The sequence below is a fragment of the Coregonus lavaretus genome (genome assembly GCF_964263955.1).
Source record: "Coregonus lavaretus genome assembly, chromosome: 1".
NCBI classification, from domain to species: Eukaryota; Metazoa; Chordata; class Actinopteri; order Salmoniformes; family Salmonidae; genus Coregonus; species Coregonus lavaretus.
Genome location: NC_139988.1, coordinates 68,163,166 through 68,186,509, shown reverse-complemented (window position 1 = coordinate 68,186,509; position 23,344 = coordinate 68,163,166). Strand labels below are relative to the sequence as shown.

Below are 23,344 nucleotides of genomic sequence, written 5' to 3'. Positions count from 1 at the left end.
TCCCTTCCTCTCTCCACCTCCCTCCCTCCACCTACCCCTCTGTCCCTCTCCCACTCCGTCCCTCGCTCCCTTTCTGTGTAGCTAAGCGTCAGTCAGTAGCCCAGTGCCCTGCTGACCCCCTGCCCTGTCCAGCTCCGACTGGCACTAGGCTCAGACAGACAGACAGGGTGAGGCCACTCCAACTGCACACATCTGTTTGTGTTTACATGTGAGCTGTGACTCCTCTCCTCCTCCTTCCCTTCTCCCTCCCTCACAACCCGCCTTCCAATCCTTTTGCCCTGTCTCCAATACCTCCCTCCCTGTTTTCTCCATTCCCTCCCTCTCTCCCTTCCTCCCCCTCTGCCTCCCCCTCCCCCTTCCCTCTCTCCCTTCCTCCCTCCCTCCGGGCACTGGGACTGGCCGCTGTATCACTAATACACAACACTGTGTGTAATGTAATAGTTGACATGGCAATGGGTTTTTCCATTGCAATCCAATTTTTTTATTACTATGCTGTGTATAAGGGATTTTATCTAGCATTTCTTGACATGCAATGATGAAGGGTGAAAAAGACAATGAAGATTTAAAACTGAATCAAATGAGGATTGATTTGAGGTGCCCTGCTCACATTTTCATGAACACAACATGTATGCAATGGGAACATTTCAAACCTTTAGACTAGATATCATTCCATCAATGTTGTATCAGCTTGTTGCCATTGGCAACATTTTGTTATTCTGTAGCATGTTGAGTACAGTATCATGATTTTAACATAGTTATTTAGTGACAGGCTCAATGTATGTTTTGTTTCCTGAAGAGTTTTTAAGTTTTACTTTTGATACATTACTGAAGTGGTGTTTTGACTTTAGTATTTAATTAAAAGTCCTCATCAGATATGCCGTGGAAGCTTGTTTTTTCGCCTACTTTACGACATGCATCTTTTCCACTATACACACACACACACACACACACACACACACACAAACAAAATAGTAAGGGGTCAAGGACACGAAACACTACAGCAGCGCAGGGCAAGATTATGCTTTATACTGAGTTCCAATCATCTTCAGTTTAACATCGTCCACTCACACACTCAATCCCCCCCCCCCCCCCCCCTCTCTCTCTCTCTCTCTCCAACCACTCACAGAGAGGCAGATCGAGTTGACAGCCTCAACACAGGCAGACAAATAGAGAGCGCGCGTGAGCACGAGTCAGGAAGAGTGCGAAAGAGGGAGTACCAAAGACCACACACCCAAATAAAAGAGAAAACGGTTGCAAAGGAGAGGAGGGGGAATTCCAAATCAAAGCCCAGTGCATGATGGTCAATGAGATCAATATAACTTACAATCCGAAATTTGTTTTCTCAAGGGATATCATCAGGCTTCTGTGAATTGCCAGTGGAGTGAACAAGTGAGTAGCCATCCAAGTTGTTCTACCTTGGCCATCTGTGACTTGGCTCCTTGTTGGATGGTCAGACTGTCAGAGCTGCTATAGACCCGGTGCTGCCTGCAGAGATGGACGCAGATGCCAAGGACAAGGAGAGGAAAACCAAGATCCAGTTCTCAGTCCCGTCCGCAATGCCCCTTCAGCTGGACCCACGACAGGTGGAGATGGTGAGTGTGTGTGTGCGTGTCTGTGTGGAAAAAGTACCCAATTGTCATACTTGATTAAATGAAAGATACCGTAATAGAAGTAAAAGTGAAAGTCACCCACTGAAATGCAACTTGAGTAAAAGTCTAAAAGTATTTGGTTTTAAATATAGCCTACTTAAGTATCAAAAGTAAATGTAATTGCTAAAATATATTTAAGTATCAGTAAAAGTAATTTCACATTCCTTTTATTAAGCAAACCAGATGGCACAATTGTCTTTTTTTATTTACGGATACCCAGGGACACACTCCAACTCTCAGCATCATTTACAAATTAAGCATTTGTGTTTAGTGAGTCCGCCAGATAAGAGGCAGTAGGAATGACATGGCATGTTCTCCTGATAAGTGTGAGAATTGGACCATTTTCCTGTAACAAGTACTTTTGGATGTCAAGGAAAATGTATGGAGTGAAATGTATATTATGTTCTATAAGTAAACATTTTCAAAAATATAAATAGTAAAGTAAAGATACAGTTCTTTGAGTAGGTATTCATACCCCTTGACTTATTCCACATTTTGTTGTGTTACAGCCTGAATTGAAAATGGACGAAATATATTTTTTTCTCACCCATCTACACACAAAACCCAATAATGGCAAAGTGAAAATGAAATACAGCAATATCTAATTTATCTAAATGACTTCTCCCCATCTTAGCTACTGTTGTATCAATATGTTTTGACCATGACAGTTTACAATCCAGGGTTACTCCAAGCAGTTTAGTCACCTCAACTTGCTCAATTTCAACATTATGTATTACAGGATTTAGTTGAGGTTTAGGGTTTTATTGAATGATTTATTCCAAATACAATGCTTTTAGTTTTAGAAATATTTAGGACTAACTTATTCCTTGCCACCTACTCTGAAACTAACTGTAGCTCTTTGTTAAGTGTTGCAGTCATTTCAGTCACTGTAGTAGCTGACGTGTATAGTGTTGAGTCATCCGCATACAAGCTTTACTCAAAGCCAGTGGCATGTCGTTAGTGAAGATTTAAAAAAGTAAGGGGCCTAGACAGCTACCCTGGGGAATTCCTGATTCTACCTGGATTATGTTGGAGAGGCTTAATTTAAAGAACACCCTCTGTGTTCTGTTAGACAGGTGACTATTTTTCCACAATATAGCAGGGGGTGTAAAGCCATAACACATACGTTTTGGAAAGGCACACACCTGTCTATATAAGGTCCCACAGTTGACAGTGCAGAGCAGAAACCAAGCCAAAGGTCGAAGGAATTGTCCATAGAGCTACGAGACAGGATTGTGTTGACGCACAGATCTGGGGAAGGGTACCAAAAAAAGTCTGCAGCATTGAAGGTCCCCAAGAACACAGTGGCCTCCATCATTCTTAAATGGAAGAAGTTTGGAACCACCAAGACTCTTCCTAGAGCTGGCCGCCCGACCAAACTAAGCAATCGGGGGAGAAGGGCGTTGGTGAGGGAGGTGACCAAGAACCCGATGGTCACTCTGACAGAGCTCCAGAGTTCCTCTGTGGAGATGGAAGAACCTTCCAGAAGGACAACCATATCTGCAGCACTCCACCAATCAGGCCTTTATGGTAGAGTGGCCAGACGGAAGCCACTCCTCAGTAAAAGGCATATGACAGCCCACTTGGGGTTTGCCAAAAGGCACCTAAAGGACTCTCAGACCATGAAAAACAAGATTCTCTGGTCTGATGAAACCAAGATTGAACTCTTTGGCCTGAAAGCCAAGCGTCACGTCTGGAGGAAACCTGGCACAATCCCTACGGTGAAGCATGGTGGTGGCAGCATCATGCTGTGGGTATGTTTTTCAGCGGCAGGGACTGGGAGACTAGTCAGGATCAAGGGAAAGATGAACAGAGCAAAGTACAGAGAGATCCTTGATGTAAACCTGCTCCAGAGAGCTCAGGACCTCAGACTGGGGCGATGGTTCACCTTCCAACTGGACAACGCCCCTAAGCACACAGCCAAGACAACGCATGAGTGGCTTCGGGACAAGTATCTGAATGTCCTTGAGTAGCCCAGCCTGAGTAAAGGGTCTAAATACGTACAGTTGAAGTCAGAAGTTTACATACACCTTAGCCAAATACATTTAAACTAAGTTTTTCACAATTCCTGACATTTAATCCTAGTAAAAATTCCCTGTCTTAGGTCAGTTAGGATCACCACTTTATTTTAAGAATGTGAAATGTCAGAATAATAGTAGAGAGAATGATTTATTTAAGCTTTTATTAATTTCATCACATTCTCAGTGGGTCAGAAGTTTACATACACTCAATTAGTATTTGGTAGCATTGCCTTTAAATTGTTTAACTTGGGTCAAACGTTTTGGGTAGCCTTCCACAAGCTTCCCACAATAAGTTGGGTGAACTTTGGCCCATTCCTCCTGACAGAGCTGGTGTAACTGAGTCAGGTTTGTAGGCCTCCTTGCTCGCACACACTTTTTCAGTTCTGCCCACACATTTTCTATTGGATTGAGGTCAGGGCTTTGTGATGGCCACTCCAATACCTTGACTTTGATGTCCTTTTGAAATATGCTTGGGGTCATTGTCCATTTGGAAGACCCATTTGCGACCAAGCTTTAACTTCCTGACTGATGTCTTGAGATGTTGCTTCAATATATCCACATAATTTTCCTTCCTCATGATGCCATCTATTTTGTGAAGTGCACCAGTCCCTCCTGCAGCAAAGCACCCCAACAGCATGATGCTGCCACCTCCGTGGTTCCCGGTTGGGATGGTGTTCTTCGGCTTGCAAGCCATCCTCTTTCTCCTCCAAACATAACGATGGTCATTATGGCCAAACAGTTCTATTTTTGTTTCATCAGACCAGAGGACATTTCTCCAAAAAGTACGATCTTTGTCCCCATGTGCAGTTGCAAACCGTAGTCTGGCTTTTTTATGGCGGTTTTGGAGCAGTTGCTTCTTCCTTGCTGAGCGGCCTTTCAGGTTATGTCGATATATTACTAGTTTTACTGTGGATATAGACACTTTAGTACCGGTTTCCTCCAGCATCTTCACAAGGTCCTTTGCAGTTGTTCTGGGATTGATTTGCACTTTTCGCACCAAAGTATGTTCATCTCTAGGAGACAGAACACGTCTCCTTCCTGAGCTGTATGACGGCTGCGTGGTCCCATGGTGTTTATACTTGCGTACTGTTGTTTGTACAGATGAATGTGGTACTTTCAGGCATTTGGAAATTGCTCTCAAGGATGAACCAGACTTGTGGAGGTCTACAATTGTTTTTCTGAGGTCTTGGCTGATTTCTTTTGATTTTCCCATGATGTCAAGCAAAGAGGCACTGAGTTTGAAGGTAGGCCTTGTAATACATCCACAGGTACACCTCCAATTGACTCAAATGATGTCAATTAGCCTATCAGAAGCTTCTAAAGCCATGACATCATTTTCTGGAATTTGGCACAGTCAACTTAGTGTATGTAAACTTCTGACCCACTGGAATTGTGATACAGTGAATTATAAGTGAAATAATCTGTCTGTAAATAATTGTTGGAAAAATTACTTGTGTCATGCACAGAATAGATGTCCTAACCGACTTGCCAAAACTATAGTTTGTTAACAAGACATTTGTGAAGTGGTTGAAAATCGAGTTTTAATATTTTTCAGCTTGGGCTGAGGGGTACTGAGGTGCTATTGCTACTTTAGCTGACAGCTGCAGGTTCCGTGCCCAGAAACTGATGAGGCAACTATGTCCCTGAAATGTATTAAAGAGACAGAAGATAGACAAAAGAGAAAGAGAGGGAGGGAGAGAAAGAGAAGTGAAAAGGTCAACGTTAACACCATCGAAATGTAAAATGACTGGTGACGTTACAAGTTAATTAATGGTTGTTTGAGTTTTGAGAAGACGGGCAGGGGAGATGAGATAAAGTTAATCCAATTCTCACGATCAGCTAGGAGTATTACGGGAATAAATAAAGCCTGTTCTACCTTTGACATATGGGAGTGTTTTTAAATGACAGTCAGTCAAGGGATAAGACAGATTCCTCCAATCTTCTCCTCTTCTCCTTGGATGCCCTCTCACTCAAAGGTCATCTTCTAAACAAATGTACACCCAGATGTTCCGTGAGAGATGCCCATTTGGTCTATGCTATGTGGGGAATCCATTCGGTAGACGTGCATGACTAACTAGGTATGATGTCAGGAACTGCTAAGACAACACCCGGAACATCAACATTTTTACACATCTGCTGTTTACGGTTTACAGATAGCCCGAGGCTTTACAAGAGCTGTTTATCTGGAGTCTATCAAGTAGTTTGTTGTTGAGGCAATATCCAGTGTGAAGAATCTATTAGCACATGAATGGGGTCTTCTGTGGAACTCCGCGAAGGATGTCAAAAGGCAGTGGTCACCTCTTTTAGGATGACGTGCGATGGTTAAACCCTGATGTGTAGTGGCACTGTAATGGCCCATAACGTTTGGGAAGAGTCCCTGCATGAATTTCAATGGGAACACCCCGAACCACAGAACACCCATCTGAAAGCTACATGTATAATGTATGCAAATGCAGAGCATCCAAGGACTGTGTACAACTATACCAAAAAACACAGCCACATTAGCACAGAGATGTGGTCCGATATTTTGGAGGGAGGTGAGGGAGAGAGGGAAAGGAGAGAGGGATAGAGGTAGAGAGAGATGCATGACCTTTATAGTGTGGTGGTGGGAAATTAGAAAAGAGAGAAGAGAGGTTATTGGGGAATGACAAACAAATAAGGACAAAACAAATGAGGAAAATGACAGATTAAATCGAAAGTAGATTAGTTTTGGGTGTCTGAATTGATGGGAGAATAGTGAGGTCTGTGCCAGATCCAAGCTCTCATTACAGAACAAATAGGTTCAAACCTGGGACTCCTGCACGCCAGAAAACAGTGTTAGTCCTCTGAGCTAAAGCCTAGGCATCAGTTTAGGGAGCTTCTGGTCTGCAGGCAAGGATATCCATCACTCGAGTGTGGATACAACGCAGTCTACAATTGACACAAGTCCCATTTGAAAACAACTTGCAATTTCTTCATTTATGAATCTTCTAGATTGACTCGATTTACATGGAATTGACCCCTACCCTAAACTACAGACGATATATTTAGCTTCAGACATATAGCTTTTATATGTTGGGATTGTATGTATAAGGTAAGGTATTTATTTTATTTTTTGTTATTTAGCAGACGCTCTTATCCAGAGCGACTTACAGGAGCAATTAGGGTTAAGTGCCTGAGGATAAAGCCGCTTAGATGTCAAGGGTTATGTCATGCTCACGTTACTATTATACAGTTGAAGTCATTAAAACTTGTTTTTCAACCACTCCACAAATTTCTTGTTAACAAACTATAGTTTTGGCAAGTCGGTTAGGACATCTACTTTGTGCATGATACAAGTAATATTTCCAACAATTGTTTCCAGACAGATTATTTCACTTATAATTCACTATATCACAATTCCAGTGGGTCAGAAGTTTACATACACTAAATTGACTGTGCCTGTAAACAGCTTTGAAAATTCCAGAAAATGATGTCATGGCTTTAGAAGCTTCTGATAAGCTAATTGACATAATTTGAGTCAACTGGAAGTGTACTTGTGGATGTATTTCAAGGCCTACCTTCAAACTCAGTGCCTATTTGCTTGACATCATGGGAAAATCAAAAGAAATCAGCCAAGACCTCAGAAAAACAATTGTAGACCTCCACAAGTCTGGTTCATCCTTGAGAGCAATTTCCAAACGCCGGAAGGTACCACGTTCATCTGTACAAACAATAGTACGCAAGTATAAACACCATGGGACCACGCAGCCGTCATACCACTCAGGAAGGAGCCGCGTTCTGTCTCCTAGAGATGAACGTACTTTGGTGCGAAAAGTGCAAATCAATCCCAGAACAGCAGCAAAGGACCTTGTGAAGATGCTGGAGGAAACAGGTACAAAAGTATCTATATCCACAGTAAAACTAGTCATATATTGACATAACCTGAAAGGCCGCTCAGCAAGGAAGAAGCCACTGCTCCAAAACCGCCATAAAAAAGCCAGACTACGGTTTGCAACTGCACATGGGGACAAAGATCGTACTTTTTGGAGAAATGTCTTCTGGTCTGATGAAACAAAAATAGAACTGTTTGGCCATAATGACCATCGTTATGTTTGGAGGAAAAAGGGGCACGCTTGCAAGCCGAAGAACACCATCCCAACCGTGAAGCATGGAGGTGGCAGCATCATGCTGTGGGGGTGCTTTGCTGCAGGAGTGACTGGTGCACTTCACAAAATAGATGGCATCATGAGGAAGGAAAATTATGTGGATATATTGAAGCAACATCTCAAGACATCAGTCAGGAAGTTAAAGCTTGGTCGCAAATGGGTCTTCCAAATGGACAATGACCCCAAGCATACTTCCAAAGTTGTGGTAAAATGGCTTAAGGACAACAAAGTTAAGGTATTGGAGATGCCATCACAAAGCCCTGACCTCAATCCTATAGAAAATGTGTGGGCAGAACTGAAAAAGCGAGTGCGAGCAAGGAGGCCTACAAACCTGACTCAGTTACACCAGCTCTGTCAGGAGGAATGGGCCAAAAGTCACCCAACTTATTGTGGGAAGCTTGTGGAAGGCTACCCGAAACGTATGACCCAAGTTAAACAATTTAAAGGCAATGCTACCAAATACTAATTGAGTGTATGTGAACTTCTGACCCACTGGGAATGTGATAAAATAAATAAAAGCTGAAATAAATCATATTATTCTGACATTTCACATTCTTAAAATAAAGTGGTGATCCTAACTGACCTAAGACAGGGAATTTTTACTAGGATTAAATGTCAGGAATTGTGAAAAACTGAGTTTAAATGTATTTGGCTAAGGTGTATGTAAACTTCCGACTTCAACTGTATGTGGTATACAGTATATGGACCCTTTAACTAATGACAACACACATATTTAACAAGTAAAGGGGTCATCATGTGGCCATTGTAACGATTACCACAGTCTGGTTGTCAATAAACAATCTGGTTTTATGATAATTTAGTCAAGAGACAACAACAATGCCATTACTGAGATTCTCCATTAATTGCAGCTGTGATAAAAGCAGCCAGAGAATACCGAATTCATCATCAATTTGCACAACTCGCTCATTACGCATTCAGATAGACACTGTATGAATGACTGTAATTTGAATATATGTGTTAAGATGCCATCCACAGTGTGTTCCTGGACAGATAAGAGCTCGTCTAATGTAAAAGCCACCCACATCGCACGCCTACAGTTCTGTGCATGATTGGATTGGCAAGCACTTCTCTCTCACACACAGGCCTCGCAAGCATACGATAGAAACATGGGGGGAAAGGAAACAGACCGGTGTAATTATTATGTATACATTCAACATGTTGCTCGCCAACTAGTGAACAAGTGGGTGGAGACATTGTTCCAATAACAGCATTCCTGTCTGAGGCAGAATGATAGCCTTTTCACACTACAGAGCTGAGCCAAGCCAAGCTGTACTGGGCTGGCCTGGGTTCGCATTCAACATAGTTGCTGGAACTGTGCTGGAAAATACAATTTGAAAAGCATATATTAAATGCAGTACGGTTCAGGTTAGCCCTGTTGTGTGAAAGGGGTGAGTGTAGTGTGTAGTGTATGAGAGAGTATGAAGGTTATTGGGTGACTTTTAGCAGCATAAGAATCTCTCTCTTTCTCTTGTCAGGGTCCTTCTCAACGCCGTGAGGGGCAGAAGTTATGATATACATATATCTAAATGGAGTAAACATGTACACACAACACTATACTGTGTTTCAACAAAAGCCACCCCGTTTCATTTGCTACTGCACACTGTCATCTTCAGACATTTACATTCACATCTTGATTGAATCAGTTCATCAGCTGTGAGGTATGATAACTGTAAATGGCAGTCCAAAGAATTCCATTTTAGTACAGGGTTGAGTCTATACTTTACCCTTTAGGGAAAATGTCATAGCAGAAGCGAAACAAATAGCCTCTTGTCCCAATTACATTATCTTTGGCATTTTAAGAAACGCTACCCATTACTTATGCTCAAAACACATATGATTACTTTGAAGTTCTATATTTCTGGAGTTCTATAGTATGATAAATATAAGTTATTATAAGACTTTTATGTAAACAAATTAATATACCCCAGCAATACAAAATACACGTATACTCTCCTCACATAGAACAATCACCCACAAGGACAAGGGGGCAGAGGGAACACTTATACAAGTACTAATGAGGGGATATGAACCAGGTGTGTGTAAATGACAAGACAAAACAAATGGAATGATGATATGAGATGCGGCAGTGGCTAGAAGGCCGGTGACGACGAACGCCGAAGCCTACCCGAACAAGGAGGAGGCAGCTTTGGAGGAAGTCGTGACACATTTGTTAGTTATTTCCTCTTTTTATGAACACTTTATTTATAGTTTTGTTAGTTATTTCCTGGGATGTTGCCAATCACCTTTTAATCCCAATCAAATCCCTGCCAGATATATTTTTGCAGCCTTGGCAACAACCATAGGCATTAACTATAGAGCACAAACAGATCTGGCACCAGGCTACAGATGTTCACTGTTTGTTTTGGACTATGGACTCAGTCGGTGGTCTCTGACCTGGCATGACCTCTCATTACCATCTTGGTTGCTTGAATAAAAGTTTAATCTGTTCTTACATCTCTTTTACCCCGTCTCCTATCCTCTCCATCGTGACACATGGGTTACCTAATCTGGCCCTCCAGATTCCATCCACCCAATCAATCACCTTCATGTAATGGCTCCCTGGCCACTCTGGCTGATTGGTGACTACAGCGAGCCACCGCCGCCTTACAAAAGTGAGGGCTACACAACATCGATGTCATACCCGTTTTTCATCACTTACACATGTATATTGTCCTCTGTATGAGGTACGTTAATCCATAAACAATCGTTTCAAAAAGGTTGTTAAATTGAGGGCCGTGTTCATTGGGCACCAAACCGTGTTCAAATGTGCTGAAACAGAGAGGGACTACCTTGGACTTTGACCAATTAGAAACGCTAATTTCCAGTTTCTGTGCAGAACGTTTGAAAAGGTTTTCCGTTGTGTGCCCTGATGGACACAAACCCTTTCTATAGGGTAATTATGTATATGAGTCATTAAGATCAATGATCGGAGGATGCATGTCTTGTCTCCATCACTTTTTGGGGACCTTGCAAACTCAGAGTGGCTCAGGTGTATCCATAGAGATACACTATATATACAAAAGCATGTGGACACACCTTCAAATTAGTGGATTTGGATAGTTCAGCCACACCCATTGCTGACAGGTGTATAAAATCGAGCACACAGCCATGCAATCTCCATAGACAAACAATGGCAGTAGATTGGTCTTACTGAAGAGCTCTGTGACTTTCAGCGTGGCACCGTAATAGGATGCCACTTTTCCAACAAGTCAGTTTGCTGAAGCACGTAAGAATTGTCTATCCTCGGTTGAAACACTCACTACCTAGTTCCAAACTGCCTTCGGCACAAGAACTGTTCATCGGGGACTTCATGAAATGGGTTTCCATGGCCGAGCAGCTGCACACAAGCCTAAGATCACCATGCGCAATGCCAAATGTCTGCTGGAGTGGTGAAAGCTCGCCGCCATTGAACTCTGGAGCAATGGAAACGTTCTCTGGAGTGATGAATCACGCTTCACCATCTGGCAGTCTGACGGACGAATCTGGGTTTGGCGGATGCCAGGGGAACGCTACCTGCACAAATGCATATTGCCAACTGTAAAGTTTGGTGGAGGAGGAGTAATGGTATGGGGCTGTTTTTCATGGTTCGGGCTAGGCCCCTTAGTTCCAATGAAGGGAAATCTTAACGCTACAGCATACAATGACGTTCTAGACGATTCTGTGCTTTCAACTTTGTGGCAAAAAGTTTGGGGATGGCCCTTTCCTGTTTCAGCATGACAATGCCCCTGTGCACAAAGCAAGGTCCATACAGAAGTGGTTTGCTGTGGTCGGTGTGGAAGAGCTTGACTGGCCTGCACAGAGCCCTGACCTCAACATCATCGAACACCTTTGGGATTAATTGGAATGCCAACTGCGAGCCAGACCTAATCGCCCAACATCAGTGCCCAACCTCACTGATGCTCTTGTGGCTGAATGGAAGCAAGTCCCCGCAGCAATGTTCCAACATCTAGTGAAAAACCTTCCCAGAAGAGTGGAGGCTGCTATAGCAGCAAAGGGGGGACCAACTCCATATCAGTGCCCATGATTTTGGAATAAGATGTTTGACGAGCAGGTGTCCATATACTTTTGGTCATGTAGTGTAGATAGAGGACTCATCTTTGTATCCGTGCCATTTTAGCGTATGTGACAGCATGGGCAGCGCCATTAAGGCAATCTCCATTTTGTAGTAGTACATTTTCTTCTTCACGATTGGCTGATCCCTCCTGATGACCCGGTTTGACATGACTCTGACAGGGTCACCAGGAGGAATCAGCCAATGAAGTTGGATGTCCCACCCAGTTGACTACATTAAAATGGTGGAAACCAATTAATGGCGCTGCCCATGCTACTATGGCATTTTGTATCACTGTATACTGTACAAACAAATTTACTCATCTACTTCGGATATCCAAAAATATACACTACCGTTCAAAAGTTTGGGGTCACTTAGAAATGTCCTTGTTTTCGAAAGAAAAGCCATTTTTTTGTCCATTAAAATAACATCAAATTGATCAGAAATACAGTGTAGACATTGTTAATGTTGTAAATGGCTATTGTAGCTGTAAACGGCTGATTTTTTGTGGAATATCTACATAGGCGTAGAGGCCCATTATCAACAACCATCAGTTCTGTGTTCCAATGGCACGTTGTGTTTGCTAATCCAAGTTTATCATTTTAAAAGGCTAATTGATCATTAGAAAAACCCTTTTGCAATTATGTTAGCACAGCAGAAAACTGTTGTGCTGATTAAAGAAGCAATACATCTGGCCTTCTTGAGATTAGTTGAGTATCTGGAGCATCAGCAATTGTGGATTCGATTACAAGCTCTAAATGGCCTGAAACAAATAACTTTCTTCTGAAACTTGTCAGTCTATTCTTGTTCTGAGAAATGAAGGCTATTCCATGCGAGAAATTGCCAAGAAACTGAAGAGCTCATACAACACTGTGTACTACTCCCTTCACAGAACAGTGCAAACTGGCTCTAACCAGAATAGAAAGAGGAGTGGGAGGCCCCGGTGCACAACTGAGCAAGAGGACAAATACATTAGAGTGTCTAGTTTGAGAAACAGACGCCTCACAGGTCCTCAACTGGCAGCTTCATTAAATAGTACCCGCAAAACACCAGTCTCAACGTCAACAGTGAAGAGGCGACTCCGGAATGCTGAACTTCTAGGCCGAGTTGCAAAGAAAAAGCCATATCTCAGACTGGCCAATAAAAAGAAAAGATTAAAGATGGGCAGTCTGAGATATGGCTTTTTCTTTGCAACTCTGCCTAGAAGGTCAGCATCCCGGAGTCGCCTCTTTACTGTTGACGTTGAGACTGGGGGCGTGCTCAGTCCTCTTTTTTTTCCTGTAGTCCACAATCATCTCCTTTGTCTTGATCACGTTGAGGGAGAGGTTGTTATCCTGGCACCACACGACCTCATCCCTATAGGCTGTCTCATCGTTGTCTGTGATCAGGCCTACCACTGTTGTGTCGTCGGCAAACTTAATGATGGTGTTGGAGTCGTGCCTGGCCATGTAGTCATTGGTGAACAGGGAGTACAGTAGAGGACTGAGCACGCACCCCTGAGGGGCCCCCGTGTTGAGGATCAGCCTGGCAGATGTGTTGTTACAATTGAATCCAGGTGAAAGCTATGATCCCTTAAATCCACTTTAATCAGTGTAGATGAAGGGGAGGAGACAGGTTAAAGAAGGATTTCTAAGCCTTGAGATGATTGAGACATGGATTGTGTATGTGTGCCATTCAGAGTGTGAATGGGCAAGACAAAATATGTAAGTGCCTTTGAACAGGGTATGGTAGTAGGTGTCAGGCACACTGGTGTGAATGTGTCAAAAACTGCAACGCTGCTGTGTTTTTCACGCTCAACAGTTTCCTGTGTGTATCAATAATGGTCCACCACCCAAAGGACATCCAGCCAACTTGACACAACTATGGGAAGCATTGGAGTCAACATGCAGCATCGCTGTGGAACACTTTCGACACCTTGTAGAGTCCATGCCCAGACGAATTGAGGCTCTTCTAAGGGCAAAAGGGGGTGCAACTACATTTTCAGAACGGGTTCCTAACGTTTTCTACACACTCAGTGTATAGTATAGGCTACAAAATAAACGTTCCAGTGACACTGACTCACTCAATGATGAAGATGAAGCATAGGCTTCTCACTGGTGATGGCCGATGCGCTTGTGCTGATATCTCAAAATAAGCTAGTCGACTTTGAAAATCAGTGCTGTTCGCTCAGAATCACTCAAAGGTTGAGATTATTATTTTGGGCTTCTACAGACAGATTAGTCTTCTCTTTTCAGCAGTAGGCATTTGCTTTCCAAACGGTGGGCCTATGTTTTTCTCGCTGTAGTATTTTGAAATTTTGTGAAAGGCAAACTGACAGCTGCAACCAACCATAGAAATATAATCCATAGATGGCAGTTCCCATTCAATTCAGGACTGGCAGCCATTGCTAGTGTACCCATGAGTTTAACAGCCAGGGTTAGAGGTTCCAAAATCCTTCTATGGATTATATCTATGGCCACAACGCAACAAGCTGTTCTATATTTGGCACACGTTTTTGGTGCACATGCTGCCCAAATTGTGGCCTTCCCGACTGTAAATGCTTGTGATAAAACTTAATCCACAGCTATTTTTTTAACCTATTGATCCTCTGTAGCTAAATTATGCTCGCTGGTGTAGTATTTATAATTGTTATTATTTATGTATGTTCAGACAGGAGTAATATCGTTTTGGGGAAAACTATTTTTAATAGCCAAATCCATTTATCAGGGAGGGCTGCAGCACCTACAGCACCCCTACTTCCTGTTGCCCTGCTGGTAAGAATAAAAAAAATTGCCACAATCTCAATTGGTGGGAATGAAATGGACCGGGTTTCATCCACCAGATACCTAGGTGTTTTAGTTGATGAAAAGTTGTCCTGGAAAGATCATATTCACTTTGTCTGCAGCAAAGTGATGAAGTCCATTGGTATCATCAGAAAGATTAGTGGTTTGGTTCCTATCACTATACTACAGCTTAATTTACTCATATCTCATTTACTGCAATATTGTCTTGAACAGTACTTACAGTATGCTTCCTACCTACACCAATTACTCATCACGCAGGTGGCTACACCTCCTCTAACTACTTGGCTCCATCTTCCCCAATATATTGTCTATCTACAACATTAATATACTCCAATTATGCACCTTCATTTACAAATATACATACAGTACCTCCCAGACAGCCTACCTAAACCCTTCAATGGATTCCTCCCGGTTAATTATCAAAACCATGCATACAATACAAGACACTGTGATAAACTTGACCCTCCCCACTGCCACACCCCACATAGTCAATTCTCTATCAGATATAGAGGTTCCATACTCTGGAATTCCTATCTTCACATTGCCAAAACATCATCATCCCTCAATAACTTCAAGCGTAGACTAGGGGTCAGCCTGATGAACCAAACTACCCATTAGTCTCCTCCATGTAGTCTAACTCTAACACTCACACATGCACACACACACACACACATAATCAAACATGTTTTTTTCATGTACACTGAGTATATCATGTACATGTACTGTTTGAACACTTTTTTAATTCTTTAAAAAAAACGTATATTTGTATATGTTTTTTTGTGGTGTGGTTTTCATATAAGCCCTTTTGGGTTTCCAACTCACCTGCACACTGTTTTTAGCAGTAAAAAAATAATCTGTACTGTTTAGTATTTCACTTGTTTTCTTTTGGTGTGAATAAATAAAACCTACAAAAATAAACTATAATGGACATTTATAGACATGAATAGTGGATAACCATATTATCGTTATTTCTAATAATTATCAGCACTGGATATTAGTGAGTTTAGCTCAACTGTATATCATAATTTTATTGAGTTGAGTGATTGAAGTGAGAGATAGTGTTCTAAAAATAGATGTTAGTATAGTACAGTAGGCCAATGTTTCAACTGACACGTGGGTAGTGAATGTGTTGCCTTGGAAATGCAGCTGAACGTAAGTGTCACAAGGTAGATAAGTGACAGGTTCTAGGTTTGGGATTGAGCAGGCAGCGTGAAGCAGAGGCATTTTGTAAGGCATGGTTTCCATCATTGCTTCAGCACATTTCATTTCAGCCATTTCTCAATTCAGTTCCACAATTCAGTTATAAAGCTTCATCCCCATATCAATAAAGTCACATGCTCTGTTGTCAAGGGCTGATGTAAGTGTGGTGTGGAAGTCAGGCGCAGGACACCGAAGCTTAGTCCAACAAAGTTTACTAGTTAACCACTAGGCAAAATACAATAAACGGCCTCAAAAACACACAGAGGCGAGCGATTACGCAGACTGTGCGTAAACTCCAAAACAACAAACAGAGCAAACACGCAGCACTAACTGACAGGCGAAAAACAACACACAACCTAACCAATACAAAACAGGCAACTTATAGAACACATAATCAGACACAAACGGACACAGGTGCAATAGACAGACAAAAGCAATCAAACAAAGAAACATTCAACGGTGGCAGCTAGTACTCCGGGGACAACGAACGCCGAAGCCTGCCCGAACAAGGAGGAGGAGCAGCCTCGGCAGAATCCGTGACATCTGTCAATTAACCAATAGGAATTGTATAGTCAATTCAATAACTGAATAACATCTGTATCATCTGTATCCACCATATCAATAAAGTCACATGCTCTGTCAATTAACCAATAGGAATTGTATAGTCAATTCAATAACTGAATAACATCTGTAACTTCAAATTAACTCCAATTAGCTTCTATAAGCCCGGTGCAGTATGTTATATAACCACTACTTAACACATATTGACGTAGCAATATTGGTGGAATTGCACATCACCTTGACAGTTGTCTTGCGTGGCCATCTGAAACCTGGGCTCTCGAGGCTACCATGACTGTAGACTGCAGGCTAGTTGTGAGGAGGAGGAGGGGAATTTAAAGTGATGCCCTTCAGTTCTGGCCCCCTACCCACATAAAAATAATACTACAGTTTACCATAGAATACTATAGTACTTACTATATGATTATATAGAATTCTGTAGTAAACTGTAGAAGCTTGTACTCCACACTGTAGTATCCCTCTATCGTGTAGCGCTTACTATAGACCTTTGTAGTATACTGTAGAATACCATACTACACACTATTGCTCAGAACTGTTGACCCAACTCAATAGGCGGTCTATCATGAACGTGTCTTCTATTCTGGTTGAGGTGTTCCCTCATTAAACAGTAGGCGTAGTCTGGTAGTTGTGCCATTTTAGCTAACCCTAGTCGGCAGGTGTTACTACAATATACTAGTCATGTCCGCAAAAACACTTCAGTATACTAGTCATGTCTGCGTGAATACTACAGTCATGTCTGCAAAAATACTACAGTAAATACTACAGTCATGTCCACAAAAACACTACAGTAAATACTATAGTATACTACAGTCATGTCTGCAAAAACACTACAGTAAATACTACATTAATGTCCTCAAACACTACCATAAACTACAGTCATGTCTGCAAAAACACTACAGTGAATATTATAGTATATAAATATATTAACAATACAGTATTTAGACCTTAGTATAATATGGACAGCAATGGATGTGGACTGGACTTGAAATGAGTGGATGAGAGTTGACTGACTGTCTGTCTGCCTGTCTGACTAAAGAACAGGGGGAGAGGCTGTAAGATTGATTGTCCAAGAGCATTTGTGAAGAGAACTGGAAGTGCATCAGACGGGGGAAGGAACAGCCAGGATTAGGCTGTGGTGGAAAAAACACAAGATTACAGAGGCTGAGGATAAGGAAATAAAGCAAAATAGTGGAGGGAACTGTAATCCGGCTATCTCGATCCCAGCAAGACTCATAAACCAGGACGTGCATTTTCAACATGATGTAATCCTGATTTTGGACAATCAAGTGCCCAAATTGTTGAATAGTGTTACATCACAGGCTGGCATGCCTTGTCTCGTTCACAACTACAGAACAGTAATTGGTCACTAAAATGTTCACTTGGTCATGCATTGTCAATTAAATGAAAATTGGAATTAGGTGGAAGTTAGGATTCACCCTTAAGCAGTTTGAGAGATTTAATCCAAACAAATGCTTTCACTTTTGTTCAGATTCGGAGGCGGAGACCAACACCCGCTACGCTATTCCGTTTGACAGACCAACCGTCTCCTGAGGAGGAAAACGACAATCACCAGGTAAAACAGCACCACCTTAAGGTCTGGAGGAACTATCACACCACTAAACCTACATGCAGTCCTTGAAGTACTAACCACAGCATTCAATTACATTATGTCAGTGGTGGTCCCCCAACCCTTGTCCTGGAGAGCAACGGGTTGTGCAGGATTTTGATCCTAACACACCTGTTTAAATTAGTACAGATGTAGGATCTTAATTTGAGACAGTTTGCTACAACAGGAAAATAATCCTGCAGCAATAGGAAATATGAATCTTTATGTGGATTATAATTCATCTTTAAGAATCTAAGATGGGGGGGGGGGGGGGCTGTAGGTTCTACTAAACTAACATATGGAATTGTTTTAAGATGGTCATACCAAGGATCATTTAGCTATTTGATTTGGACCCATTTAGGTATAAATTGTTTTTTAAATACAAATATTTGACAAAACATTGAATTTGGCCCATAGAAATGCTTCGAATAACATATTCATATATGGAAAAACAGGTAGTGATTTTTTTTTTATCAAAAGGAGTTTTTTTTAAAGTGTCTGTCCTATATCTGGAAGATATAAGAAAGATCAGGAAATAATTTGTATATATTTTTTGACCCATATTTAAAGAAACAATTGGGGCACTAAATTACTTCCATATATACTTCCATTCATTTTTTTACACTGGTAGCGGTCTACCTTCAGACAAGCAAAACAGACACCATCGTGTTCGTGATAGTCTTATCTTTCCATATTGGCCATAGTAGTTTTCTAGGCCAAACCATTCAGACGCTAGAGACGTTTTCGTGAGAAGACCGATTTTCGGGATTTCTCAAGGTCTGACAAACACCACTGTAGGTCGGCCACCTTTCACCGCATATGCGGAAGGCAGCCATTGGTGGATGCGGTGGATTGAGACGCAGCCCATGAAAAATACGGATTTTTTTTCTTAAAACGGATTTTGATGGGGATTTTTTAATTATGCTAGTTAGATTTACGCGAGCGTGGACATCGACTCTATCGATATTTCTGTAGTGGTTGATACATTTTTCGTAAGGGAAAATCAAGTCTGAAATTTAAAAGTGGAAATTACAAACGTCAGAATACACTACGAGTCCTGCAATGCAGGAAAGTTCTACTGCAACAGGGTGATGAAATTAAGATCCTACATCTGTACATGTCTTATCAATAATTTGATTAGTTGAATCAGGTGTGTCAATGTTGGACTGTAACTAAAGTCTGCACACTTTGTGGCTCTCAAGAACCAGGTATGAAGACCATTGTATTATGTGACAATCTGTTGTGGTTGTCTCAGTGTTCATTTGAGGGCAAAGCACTGTTTTCTTTTGCCATGTTTTGGATGTGCAGTGAGTTAGTCTGATACAGCCAAAATGGGACCCTAATCCCTATATTGCACACTACTTTTGGCCAGTAGTGCCTTACATAGGGAATAGTGTGCCTTTGTAGATTTAACCTTAGAATATCGTTTTTCTCTTTACCTGCGTAGTGGGTCATTGGGGAAAATGGCGTCCTCACCAAGAAAATTAATGCGCATGTGTACCAGCCTCCATCACTCAAAGGTAGGTTGACTGTCCATCATCCTATTATGTAATCAGTGACCCATAAAGAGTTTGGGAGAGTTGAGGAAACCACTTCCTGTCTGTAGCCATGTTTTCTGGCCTGGGATTTGTCTATATCCGTCTTGACTGAAAGGGTTTTAAGTGGAAATGGCTTAATCATGAGGTGTGTGTGTTGGGTTTGTTTGAGTGTGTGTGTGTGTGTGTAACTGAACGTGTGTGTGAACGTGTGGGTGTTGTGAGATTAGGGGCAGAGACAGCTGTGAGTCTCCACTGCTATGGATCATCCAGGATTATAGGACAGCTGCATTGCAGACAGGCAACATCACACACACTCGCATGTACCCATTCCTTATAGTATAGTATATTTACTATTAGCATGACCTGAAGCCTTGCGTAAAGTCTCGTGTCCCGATCTGTCTGTCTGTCCATTTCTTCCTGTGGCTGCATGCTAAAGTACGATTTGGCGCTTTTGGCCTTAGCTGATCTTAAAACTGTTTTGGTTCTAAAAACGATCCCCCTCTTTTCTGTGCATCTGTCTGTCTGTCGTTCTGTCTGTGTATGTCTGTCTGCCTGTTTGTCTGTGTGGTGTCACAGCCGTGCAGAGGATGGCTCAAGCCCACATGAAGTCTCTGGGAACCTGTGGCCCTGAAGAGACAGATGACTTCTCTGGGGAGGAAAGCGAGGACTGTGAGGAGAGCGTGGATATATCCCACGTCTCCACCACTGGTGAGAGAAGCACAACATGGGTGTTATGTCCCAAGTCTTACGCAGTGTGCACTCGTGCACCCCTCCCCACACTCACCCATTTCAAAGCATTGGATTTGTGCAAGCATGAGATAGAGGGAGTTTCCACAACTTTCACATCAGTGCTTTATTTTTAAATTCAGCGAGTGAACAAGTGCACACTTAAGGCTGAAGGGTAGAGAATTGGAACACAGAAGGAGTATCAGCAGAAATACTATATCACTCGCTTGCACGCACAAATACAGTGGGGAAAAAAAGTATTTAGTCAGCCACCAATTGTGCAAGTTCTCCCACTTAAAAAGATGAGAGAGGCCTGTAATTTTCATCATAGGTACACGTCAACTATGACAGACAAAACGAGAAAAAAAAATCCAGAAAATCACATTGTAGGATTTTTAATGAATTTATTTGCAAATTATGGTGGAAAATAAGTATTTGGTCAATAACAAAAGTTTCTCAATACTTTGTGATATACCCTTTGTTGGCAATGACACAGGTCAAACGTTTTCTGTAACTCTTCACAAGGTTTTCACACACTGTTGCTGTTTTTTTGGCCCATTCCTCCATGCAGATCTCCTCTAGAGCAGTGATGTTTTGGGGCTGTCGCTGGGCAACACGGACTTTCAACTCCCTCCAAAGATTTTCTATGGGGTTGAGATCTGGAGACTGGCTAGGCCACTCCAGGACCTTGAAATGCTTCTTACGAAGCCACTCCTTCGTTGCCCGGGCGGTGTGTTTGGGATCATTGTCATGCTGAAAGACCCAGCCACGTTTCATCTTCAATGCCCTTGCTGATGGAAGGAGGTTTTCACTCAAAATCTCACGATACATGGCCCCATTCATTCTTTCCTTTACACGGATCAGTCGTCCTGGTCCCTTTGCAGAAAAACAGCCCCAAAGCATGATGTTTCCACCCCCATGCTTCACAGTAGGTATGGTGTTCTTTGGATGCAACTCAGCATTCTTTGTCCTCCAAACACGACGAGTTGAGTTTTTACCAAAAAGTTATATTTTGGTACATCTGACCATATGACATTCTCCCAATCCTCTTCTGGATCATCCAAATGCACTCTAGCAAACTTCAGACGGGCCTGGACATGTACTGGCTTAAGCAGGTGGACACATCTGGCACTGCAGGATTTGAGTCCCTGGCGGCGTAGTGTGTTACTGATGGTAGGCTTTGTTACTTTTGTCCCAGCTCTCTGCAGGTCATTCACTAGGTCCCCCCGTGTGGTTCTGGGATTTTTGCTCACCGTTCTTGTGATCATTTTGACCCCACGGGGTGAGATCTTGCGTGGAGCCCCAGATCGAGGGAGATTATCAGTGGTCTTGTATGTCTTCCATTGCCTAATAATTGCTCCCACAGTTGATTTCTTCAAACCAAGCTGCTTACCTATTGCAGATTCAGACTTCCCAGCCTGGTGCAGGTCTACAATTTTGTTTCTGGTGTCCTTTGACAGCTCTTTGGTCTTGGCCATAGTGGAGTTTGGAGTGTGACTGTTTGAGGTTGTGGACAGGTGTATTTTATACTGATAACATGTTCAAACAGGTGCCATTAATACAGGTAACGAGTGGAGGACAGAGGAGCCTCTTAAAGAAGAAGTTACAGGTCTGTGAGAGCCAGAAATCTTGCTTGTTTGTAGGTGACCAAATACTTATTTTCCACCATAATTTGCAAATAAATTCATTAAAAATCCTACAATGTGATTTTCTGGAGAAAAAAAATCTCAATTTGTCTGTCATAGTTGACGTGTACCTATGATGAAAATTACAGGCCTCTCTCATCTTTTTAAGTGGGAGAACTTGCACAATTGGTGGCTAACTAAATACTTTTTTCCCCCACTGTACATGCTCTAACTCACTCACTCACTCATTTACTCACTCTTGAAGGTGCAATCTGTTTGTTACTGTAATTACTTTACTACAAAAATATTTGGCTAAGAAGCAAAACAAACAACATTAACCTTTAACAATAGCCTCTTCCTCTTCCAGTATACCCAGATTCCCAGGAGGACCAATCAGAGAGGTTCCAAGGGTCAAGGCTCAATTCAGAGGGAAGAATTGCCCACTTTCTTCACCTGAGAGTCCCACACGGAGAGGAGGAAGAGGAGGAGGGTGACGAGGAGAAGAGGGAAAAAGGGGGACCAAGGAGGACAAAGAAGAAGGGAGAATGACAGAGCGCTGTGTGTTACAGAGAGGCGATTCAGTATACCGAGTGGCAAAAGATTGACGATCCAGAGTGATGTTTCATAATTATTATACACTGCTCAAAAAAATAAAGGGAACACTTAAACAACACAATGTAACTCCAAGTCAATCACACTTCTGTGAAATCAAACTGTCCACTTAGTAAGCAACACTGATTGACAATACATTTCACATGCTGTTGTGCAAATGGAATAGACAACAGGTGGAAATTATAGGCAATTAGCAAGACACCCCCCAATAAAGGACTGGTTTTGCAGGTGGTGACCACAGTCCCTGACCACTTCTCAGTTCCTATGCTTCCTGGCTGATGTTTTGGTCCCTTTTGAATGCTGGCGGTGCTTTCACTCTAGTGGTAGCATGAGACGGTCTACAACCCACACAAGTGGCTCAGGTAGTGCAGCTCATTCAGGATGGCACATCAATGCGAGCTGTGGCAAGAAGGTTTGCTGTGTCTGTCAGCGTAGTGTCCAGAGCATGGAGGCGCTACCAGGAGACAGGCCAGTACATCAGGAGACGTGGGGGAGGCCGTAGGAGGGCAACAACCCAGCAGCAGGACTGCTACCTCCGCCTTTGTTCAAGGAGGAGCAGGAGGAGCACTGCCAGAGCCCTGCAAAATGACCTCCAGCAGGCCACAAATGTGCATGTGTCTGCTCAAATGGTCAGAAACAGACTCCATGAGGGTGGTATGAGGGCCCGACGTCCACAGGTGGGGGTTGTGCTTACAGCCCAACACCGTGCAGGACGTTTGGCATTTGCCAGAGAACACCAAGATTGGCAAATTCGCCACTGGCGCCCTGTGCTCTTCACAGATGAAAGCAGGTTCACACTGAGCACA

The 23,344-nt window shown here is 42.5% G+C and overlaps 1 protein-coding gene across 1 annotated transcript; it reads left to right on the top strand.

The window, feature by feature from the left end:
* Nucleotides 1-1,493: 1,493 nt before the first annotated feature.
* Nucleotides 1,494-22,475, top strand: LOC311103414 (protein phosphatase 1 regulatory subunit 1B-like; the record flags this gene model as incomplete). The annotated part of the gene is made up of 5 exons (XM_084144982.1): nucleotides 1,494-1,592; nucleotides 17,921-18,004; nucleotides 19,485-19,557; nucleotides 20,152-20,283; nucleotides 22,336-22,475. 5 exons carry the CDS (start codon nucleotides 1,494-1,496, stop codon nucleotides 22,473-22,475), a joined length of 528 nt encoding a protein of 175 aa, XP_084001108.1.
* Between the last annotated feature and the right edge of the window lie 869 nt (nucleotides 22,476-23,344).